Source organism: Paramisgurnus dabryanus, chromosome 11 (genome assembly GCF_030506205.2).
Source record: "Paramisgurnus dabryanus chromosome 11, PD_genome_1.1, whole genome shotgun sequence".
NCBI classification, from domain to species: Eukaryota; Metazoa; Chordata; class Actinopteri; order Cypriniformes; family Cobitidae; genus Paramisgurnus; species Paramisgurnus dabryanus.
The window spans coordinates 16009280-16019711 of NC_133347.1; the positions used below are offsets into that span (position 1 = coordinate 16009280).

General features: G+C 38.9%; 1 protein-coding gene across 2 annotated transcripts in view; it reads right to left on the reverse strand.

The window, feature by feature from the left end:
* kazna (kazrin, periplakin interacting protein a) overlaps positions 1 to 10032 on the reverse strand; it is a 32281-nt gene extending 22249 nt beyond the window's left edge. The window contains exon 1 of one of the 2 annotated variants that reach the window (XM_065247123.2): positions 9569 to 10032. In XM_065247123.2, coding sequence (XP_065103195.1) covers positions 9569 to 9728 — 160 coding nt within the window. In that variant the 5' untranslated portion in view covers positions 9729 to 10032. Of the gene's footprint in view, positions 1 to 2669; positions 2780 to 9568 lie in introns of those variants that run through there. The other variant, XM_065247124.1, reaches the window with a different exon arrangement.
* Between the last annotated feature and the right edge of the window lie 400 nt (positions 10033 to 10432).

Below are 10432 nucleotides of genomic sequence, written 5' to 3' on the forward strand. Positions count from 1 at the left end.
ATCTCATATAAAATGTGCTAATTTAAACAGCTCTATGCCTTCGTCTTTCTCACGGCTCCATCATTCTCTGTCACACAGCGAGTTTAACAGATCGATGATGAATGGATGAAAAGCTTTCCTTGCCATGCAGAGAGTCGGAAATAAGATTACAAAAGTGAGGGGGTAGACATGACATGTCAGACTACATGCGCGCAGTAATGGAAAATTACATTGGTTTTGTTGCCTTTAACAATCTCTCTCTTTGACATTTAAAATACAGATTATGCATTGCTCATTTTTAGCATTTTTTGTCATGTTAACATCCATACATCTTAATGTTTGGTTTTACACCAGTTTCTATTTTACCATTGTGTTGGGTTTGCCAATGTAAAATTTATGTTGTAAAACAAATCGAACTGAGAGCTGCTGAAGCAAGAACTGCTACATAGCACATAAATCCAGTTTACAGGCATCTCAAACGAATCACATCGCCACAATGGGAACCAATTTGATGGAGCATGACACACAGTACGGTCTAATCCTGCATGATTTTACATTGCGACACTAAAACGCTTATGTGATCTATGAGGAGCTGAAGTTGAAATTGTCTGTTTCAGAGGTCAAAACTCCTCACTCATTCTGACAGTGTAAGGAGATGGTGGGGGTTGCTAAGCAACTGATGCCAAGGTAACAGTGCCCAAACTTCACATGTCTGTCAGGTTTCTGTCACAAGGGTGTCAGAGGGGCTTAATTCTGGATGCAAAGAGCACAAGCTGAGTGAAAAATACTTTTCCAAGTTCAGTCAATTGAAACCATTGATCCATTGGCCCTAAACAGACCTTGAACATGTAAAGGCACTTATATCTGCTGCGTCTGGACTTAAATAACATTTCCTCAGAACTCAGAGGGTACATTCAGAGGTGAAATACAACTTAAAGGGATAGTTCACCCAAAAATGAAAAATCTGTTATCATTTTCTAACCCTCAAGTTGTTACAAACCTGTATAATATTTATATCGCTGTTCTACAAATTGTTTCAGATATTTTCATGATAATAAAGAATATTTTGAATGGTTTTGTTTAACGAGTGTTGCTTTTTTTAATGCACGTTATAAACGACTCTGACTCATAATGATTTTAGATTGATAAGGACTTCCTACTGACCAAATACCCTAGTACACGCACAAGCTGTGCATGAAACACAAAATCGCAGCCTTGCAATGCATAATCGTTACAGCCCTAGCTACAAGTGTGTGTTTTGGTACTCAGCCTGACTCTCTTTTCAAAGTGTTTTTCAAAAATCATGCACCCCTCCTTTAAAATAGTGACTTGAATTGAATGGCAAAACCAAGTTGTAAAATAAGATGCCTTTTTACATCTATGGCTGAGCATGATTTATAGCATACCATGTGGCTATGTGCCAGCTTTTAGGCACTTAAATAAAGTAACCTAGAAGAAACTGAGTACTTGTAAAATACATGATAAACAATTCAATTCAGTTCTACCGATGACAATTTGCGTGACGGTAAAATCAAGACCGCTCTCAACTTTGTGCATTAAAGCAACATAAGACAAAAAGCTTGGCAGTGCCAGAAGCGACCAATTAATCCCACTAAATGAGATGTTCACGGGACACAAACACTTTAATACCAGCAATAGAGAGATCTGTTAAAAGCCGCGAGCTGTGGCAGATCCCGCTGATGGCCTTGCACATTCCCTGAATGACAAATGATCAATGTTGCTCTTACAGGCGAGTCTTCAGACCTGCTGAAATATTCTGCTATGCACTGAATTTGAATGCTTGCCTGATTGTACAAGAGATCACTATGAAAAATGTAAATCCTTTAAATGAAGCCTTTGCCCTGGTTTTAACCTCTCAGCTTTAACACAACAACTCCGCCGGCCCAAATCTTTTTCTTGATCGGTAGAAACTTGCCCAAAAAAAAATACCAGGTGGCACAGCTATGAAAGCACACATTTGGTTTACACGTTTTGATTCTGGATTGATTAAGTTGAGTTCAGAACATCCAATAGATTTTTTACAATGATTTCTCTGTAACTGCAGAGTACAATGTTGGTAATCCAAACAGCATTTATAACTTTACAGAATTCCAGTTTCCAGGTTTTTCCATCTAGCTGTAACCTCATTGGTAGGAAGGAAGGGTACAGGAGATATATAATCTCTTAGGGGCTGTAAATAGCAAAATACACACACACACATACTTGCTACCTCCCTGGCTGGTAACCTCATCCAGCCATTCTGATGCCAACCAGTAAACAGATATAAGTTCGCTCTCAACATCTGTGTTTAACATTATGGTGAACATTGGCAAACAGACTCGTACCCTTATAACGCTACCATTAACACAACACTGACATGATTCATCTTCTCCTAAACACAAGATGGCTTGGGAACCTTACACAAATCTACAGTATTTGGGAAAGGCATAGTGTCCCTGCACAAAGTCCTAAGACCATTAACACTAAAACTAACAATCCTCATAAACCTCAGTGACGAAATGGCAACAGATATAAACAGATATCCACCACAAGCTGTGTGATTTCATTCAGAAACCACACAAGGAGTTACATACAGCTGAAAATGCTGCCCTTTCATTTGGTTTGAGCAGATCATGAGAGTACACAAAATTATACAGGTCAGCAACAGTTTTCTCCAAATAGCTACTCACTTTTTTGCAATTTTATGGTGATAAAGAAGAGAGTGAGAGGAAAACCGTCCTATCAGCTCCACAAGATCGTACATACTAACAGAGCAGGTGGAATATGACTCTCTGCAAAGTGTGTGTGTGTGTGTGTGTGTGTGTGTGTGTGTGTGTGTGTGTGTGTGTGTGTGTGTGTGTGTGTGTGTGTGTGTGTGTGTGTGTCTGCTCTGAACTGTGATGCGAGTTCATTCAGAAGTTTAAGCACTTTACACTATGAAGTACAAAATAAAACATAAATGGAAACAAGGTGCTTAACCTAAAGAAAATATGAATCAAAAGCCTTAGAAGCCAAACAAAATATTGCATAAGCTGTTTTATTTCCTATCCATTTCATTGTGTGTGTGGAGAGGTTTGTAAAATGATACATCACCTTTCAGAGTATTTCAACCCAGAGAGAAAAATGAATGAAACAGTTATTGATATTGTATTCTTATGATTTACTATGGTTTGAACGCAGCCACACACACTCATTCATTCAGACCAAGAACATGATCATAGTTCAGATGTGTTGCAACGCTCGAGGGGTAAACGGCCTCAGTCAAGGGCACTGGAGCAGCAGGACGTACAGATATCAGGTGACCTGAACAATCGCAATACAGGCACTATCACTGCTGTCACTAATACAGCTACAGTAAAATATTATACACACATTCATTAGTTAAGCATTGTGAGTGTGTATCTGTAAAGAAAAGATAGAATTTAAAGGATAAGGCAAAACTAGATACAGAGTGAGAGAGAGCGAGAGCTAGTTCTTAATACACTGACAAAAACACTTTCTGATAACTGAAGACAAGGCGTATTTTTTAAAGCTTATCTGACACGAACGTGCACACACATAGACACACAAACACACATTACAAAAAACCCTAGGCAAATTAATCTCAGTGGAAGAGTAGGGTTACCTGCACAGAAAAGAAATATCTAATGTGGCCGGTTTGAAATCTAGAAGAAACACAGCATTTTGGATTTGTAAAAGTGCCACTTGAGCCCACTGTCTTAAAGTCTCATGGTACAAATCTGTACATAAAGGAGAGTGCATTGCAGTAAAAGTTAAAATTGATGTAAATTTTGGTTCATTTCCTCCACCTACTTGTAATGTGCCATGTTGAAATCAATGGATTTGCAGCATTTTTTGATGCAGTGCAAACTTGGAAGATTCAAACATTGCACCACAAGCAAAGCATAATTTGAGTGGTAGTCAATTCATGTAATGACCTATTGGTAATTATGATATCCAAGACCCTACCGGTGTATAGCCTTATATCTATTATCTGATGTAATTCAGATATATCTGACAAAATGATTGATAATCCAATAAGATGGAAATGAGACAGAATCGCTGAGATGATACTGAAAATTCACTCAATTATTTTACATTTTCAGTCATCCAGTGATGACTCTATCAGATTTTGACAATCGATATGGAATGACAATGCTAACTGTTCAAATATATATGTGACCAATAATATCAGTCTGAGATCACCTCAAGAACCCCCTTCCAGAAAGTTTTAGATGTCTCCTTATTTAAAACACCTGAACCAACTCATCAGCCTCCTTCCAGAATGTCTCCCTATAAAGCTAATAATTTAAATCAGGTGTGTTAATTAAGGAGACATTTAAAACATTCTGGAAGGGGGTCCTTCAGGACCAGGATTGAGAAACACTGACCTACAGGATCAGCCATAATGACATCATTCAGAAATAAAATCTGCCTGTATAATTATGAGTCAGAAAGACAAAAAGTAAAGTTCGTACTGTAACTCTGCTGTGTCTGCTTACATTTAAGAGCAATAGAAAAGAGGGCAGTATCAAATTTATATCTAAATAAATACCATGACGAAAAATATTAAAGCAGCAAAGCTGTGAATCACACACTCATATGGCGGCCGGTGACTTCTTTTTTCAAGGGCGCTTGATGCGAAGTTCGTCACAACATGTATGTAGCCCGTCATGTGTGTGGTTCGTAATTTCAAAATACTGTGCGTCGAGTGATCCTGTGTGCATCATGTGTCTTGTCAAAATAAGTGCCTGCTGCAGGGTTTATGATAAAAGAGACGCTTGCGTTTGCCAGATACTCACATAATCTCATGCGTAATCAGAGTTTAGTGTTAAAGGACTGTCTTGCATGTATTTTGTGAACGTGAGGGTCTCTTTTAACATAAACGGTTTTGACGTGTGTGCAGCAGGCACTTATTTTGACAAAACACGTGATGCACATGGTTCACATGATGCAACAAACACATATTTTGAAAACACAAGCAACACACGACACTCCGAAGACATATTTTGAATTAGCGCCCCTTGGATGAGCAGTCACGAGCCACCACTGTCATATGGTACAAAAGCCGCACTGGGACGGTACCCTTTACAAAGATATGTTATATTTCATTTGGTGGCAATTTGTACCTTTATCTCTGATAGTGTACATATTTGTGATAAGAATACTTATATATATATATTGTGGTTTTTATTCATTGTGTGGTTTTGTTGCTGATGTAAGAGGACCCGATAAAGGCAAAAGAGTGACTACATCCTCAGTTTGAAGAGTTGGGCACCATTATCAGTGAGTCAGCACAATTTAAAAGGTTTGTCAGCATGAACAGAGAGGTAAAAAGGTTATTCAGCATCATTTGCAAGATATGAAGGAGTCACAGGTCAGGTAAGTAAGCACAATCAGGAAGTGAAAGAATTCAAGAAGAATCAAATAAAGTGGGAAAATGAAACTAGATGAACACTTAGAAGAAGGCATGGATTAGTTGAGAGCATATCGTGCTCATATGTCTAATAATATTAGATTAAAACTGAGCCGGAACTGTCTCCAACTTGATAGTGCTGATTTAGCCTGACCTTTAATGCTGCTTTAGTGCCATTTAAAGCCTACATCTTAAATTATGGTGATCCCTTTTGATCCGAGCATGGAAAGGCTCTTTATAACACAACTGAGCCGTGTGTGGCACTTGACTGCTTCACTCCAGCTTCTTGATGTGGATATACGTCAGATGTTTCATCTTTTGCCATGCATTTAAATTAGGCAGTTCACGCATCTCAGGGATCACGAATGGGAGTCTTTGGCCTATTCCTATTTTCGTGTTACTACACACATACAGCTATCTTTAACAGCCGTCTGCCAAGATATAAACAAATAGATCAATTATGCATTTTAATAATAGACAAGCACATGGACAAACACCTTGATGATAATAATATAAGCACCTTTATACATAAAAGCAATCTATAAAGCTAATGACTCCCTGGTAGAGCTCATTAATGTCAATGGGATAAACTAAAAGCATTGATCAGCTGGAGAGTTTGTGACTGTATATATGTGTGAGGGAAGAAAAGCTTTCAGCAGCATTATCAGTCCTCTCCTTTGTGATGTCATAATGAGAAAAGATTGCCTAGCAACCCACACTGCTGCCTAGAGACGGACAGATGGGGAATTCGAACTTGAGCAGTCGCTATGACATAACCTAAGCACAATGCAAACTCACCTGTATAAAGCAAATCTTCTTTTGCTTCACATCAAGATGCTAAAGCAAATACAGCAGTGGGTAATTTCTAATTCATTAAAGGAAAAGCAGATGTATTACACCTATAGAAATCATATCCATGGTTCTCAAATGTAAGCCTGTTTGTATAGTAAATCCTGTAAACATAAACGTCCATATGTACATCCAGACCAACAGCTGTCACGTAAAAACAATTACCCAGTCGAGTCATTGAGGCAATTTAGAAACATCAATAACAGATATTAAGCACAGGCCCAATCCGCTAAAGCAGATGAATGAGCGAGTGCACTTAGATTCGGCCTCTTGCGACTATAGTAAGAAAAGCTCTCTACTTAAAAACATAAACTATAAACCTTCCATGCTGTTATCATTATAGATCCAGCAGAGCTGTTAACAGGGTCACACTGACCCAGCATGACAAATCTAAACTGTGACAATTTGATGGACACAGTGACAGTAAAAGCTTTTCAAATTGCCATGTTAAAATCACATCCATAAAGCTTTAGGATAAAAGGTCTAACCTGGGTTAAAGGCATCAAAATGACTAGCAAGTAAATTGAAGGGTTAAACAAAATCAGATTCGACAAATGTCTCATTTACATAAACGTATGCATTTGGCAGTAAAGCCTCTCACAGTGCATTTAATATATACATTCCCAGCGAATCAAACCTATAACCTCGATGTCACAAGACAACACATTCAGCGGCCAATGCAATCTTTACAATCATTGGGAAATTAACTACAGGCAGACAAGACACATGCGTGTTTATTTGTATGCATTTAGCGTCTCATTCATTACCAGGAAGTCTTTGTAGGACCATCTGCCCTGCTGCTCACACTTCCAAGAGATAAATAAGCACTGTTCTCATCTACACTGACAGACTGCGTTTGACTGTCCGTGTCTGTCTGAGTTTCCATCTCAGGTTATTTTGTCAATACATACTTCCTGCTTTCTGACATTGCTAAATGACACAAGCGTCAACAAAATGCCTGATCAGATGAGAGCAGCTCGGTCAGTGTAAAATACGAAGGGGGATTTTGCATCCAATGACCTGGCAACCCAAGCCTGAGGCAGATCAGCGTGAGGTGAAGTGGATGTGGGACATTAAATACAAGATCACAATCTGCTGTGCTCTCATTGAGTGCTGAATGAAACGAGAGAGAGCTGCGGACAGGAGGCTCACGGTGATCCTCTAACTGTCAGGATAGCTCTGCGGTCATAAGGCAGATTTCTGAGGAGTAAAAAAATGTGTGTCGTTCTTTGTGTTGTGGACACGTTTTGATTAGTCCTTTAGTAACAATGGCCCATATTTATGATACATAAGCAAGCTAATTTCTGTGTCAATCGTGTAAACTGTTTTTACATAAATTGCCTGTGGCATTTAATTCAATAGGATCATTTACATATAAACAGATTCATGAACGATTCACACAGAAATTTATTCTGCAATAGATGTCAGAGATAATGTATACTCTGGTGGTCATTATGGAAAAAATACCCTTTCAGAATAATAAGGACTGAGGTCTTGTAACATCCAAAAAGGGATTTATTTCGTAATAAAGGCAAGCTGACTGTACACTATCACCACTTATTGCACAACCACTTACCAGATACATAAAATAACTTTAAGTATACACTATAGTTGAAATTATTTTAATATGAGAAACAAAAAACTGAAGAGTGTTGTGAGAGAAATTAAACATACTCCTGCATGAATATGCTAATAATAACAATGGTCCTATATACATTATAAAGGTGATATTATACACAATTTATTTAAAAACAAAATGAACTCGTTGACTAAAATCAAGCATTCCAGTGAGCCGTTTAATAGGTTTAGTTGTTTGTGTGTAGTTTACACAGAGTATTGTCATGCTTATCATAACATGCACAAATAAGCTGGCCCATCTGCATGTACTTTATATGAATAGATGGGCCAATTGATGGGTGCAGAGATTCAAGGCTTATTGTCACTCGAGAGCAAATTCAATGCATTTAAAATTATGTTAGATTGCTGAGTAATTATAGAAATCACAGTCGTGATTGCTCACCATTGTGTCCTTGACAAAGGCACATATTTAAGAAAGGGGTGTACATCTGGATTAAAGCATCCTAGGTTAAATGGTCTGGTCCAAACCAGCCCAGGGTGTCCACTCCACCCAGAAAGCGCAGGTGGATTGTGTTTGAGGGAGGGGTTGTTGATCTCTGAAAGCTTTGCCCTCATCACCCAAGAGACTCAAAAACAATGAGCTGATAAACTGCATCCCAGGCGACACTACACAGCACAGAGACAAACAATGGCTATGGCAATACATAAACTTCAATAGCAAAACCGCAGTGCACATTCCTTTTAATGCGGTATTCTCAGTGTGTGATATTATTGAAGGGATAGTTCACTAAATAATGAAAACTTGCTGTCAATTTACTCATCTCGAGGACGGGATTTGGTTTGAACAGGGGGTTTGAAGTGTAAACTGTACATGTTGTCATTAATCATTGAGTAAACATTGGAGGGGGGGGGGGGGGGGTAAATGCTAGTTTTATTATTGTACCTAACGTCCAATCCCTCACAGAAACTACGTTCTTGACCCAAGTCATCTATGATGTATGTGACATTTTTTTCAGTAAAGAAGATACAGTACAGATACAGAAGATGTTTGGCTTTAACCATGTTCCCGGGTGATCCATAAAATGCAAGTCCTCGGGTACCAAAAAAGCAGATACAGTCGACATAAAATTACTCCCAGCGGCTCATGAAGATATATTGAGGTTTGTGCTGCCTGCATCTACTTTTTTGACTGGTCCTCGAAGAGATGGTACCTGAAAACTTGCATTTTATGGGCACAATTGTGTCTTAAATTTTTCTTTACTGTTCACGGATCAGTCACTACCTATTAACTGGAAAATGAAAGCCAATTTCCTGGAATATGACTAGTGGCATTACTCTAATTCTTTGTATAACCCATGCGTAACCATGAAAAGATCTTTGCATATGTTGCATAAACACAAGAACTTTCTATGGCTCAGTTGGTAGAGCATTAGCAACGCAAAGGTGAGGGTTCAATCCCCATGAAACACACATATAAAATGTAGAGCTTAAATGAAAGCATCTGTCAAATACATAAATATAAATGAAAACAAAACATGCCAGCTGAGATGACACAATTCAAAACTGAATAATTAAAGTGTAATGACAGGAGGTTAGAGAGTGATAAGGATAAGGAAACACTGACTCACGCCTGGTTCATTCATTCACTCATCTTGTCAATGAGAAAGAGTTTACTTTGTATCCTGTCTTTTTTACTGTAAGGTGGCACAGGTGAGTGCTGACAGCGATAACAGGTGAGGTTCTTACCGTGCTGGCTCTGCTGATGTTCCTGCGGTTCTCCCTGTTCTTCCAGCTCGCCGAGTTCCGCCGGTCCGCGTCCGGTGGCTGTCAGTTCCGCGCGCAAGTTCGCCACCTCCTGCCTCGCGCCATCGATCTGCCGCGCGAGCTGCTCGTTCTCGTCCATCATTCACCGGATCGTCGCGTGCGGGAAGAATCCACGGAGCTGACGGAGCGCGTCATATCGATAGGTGCTTCATAAAGACACTAAAATCCCATTCTGACTCTTTATCAAGCGCATGGATCCCAGATATCCACTGGATGAGTAAGTATATTTAGAGTCTCATGCTGTTTAATGTTTGTGTGTGTATGTCAGAGAGAAAATAATGAAGAGAGACTTTGAGGAGAATACAGCGTGCTTCCCAGCGCGCGAGATCTTGTCCACCGCGCGCTCTGTGCGCGAGACTCCCAGCGGCACTTTAAATGGACTCTACCATCTGAAGAAAATCGGGGGAGGCCACCTGTCAAAATGAACGTGGCATTTACATCTTTCAATGTTTGTTTGCATTAATGAAGTGTTTGTAATATACGTTTAGTTCGTATGACAAATGTTAAGTAATGAACTATAGAGTTTTACAGCGTTAATGCGTTTCTCTGTGCAATGTATGACTACTGTAACATTTAAAAAAAAAATAACATAAACCTAAAATATGCTAAATTAATGAATAAAGTGCATTTAGAGTGCTCATAAATAGGACACCTATATGTGTTGCTTTAATGTTACAGGATTGATGCGAAAGGTTAAGTGTAGGGTGTAGTTTTAGTCTGGTATGAAAACAATGAAAGCTTATGAAATCTTCATCTGAACCTGTACAGAAATATGACGTCACTTCA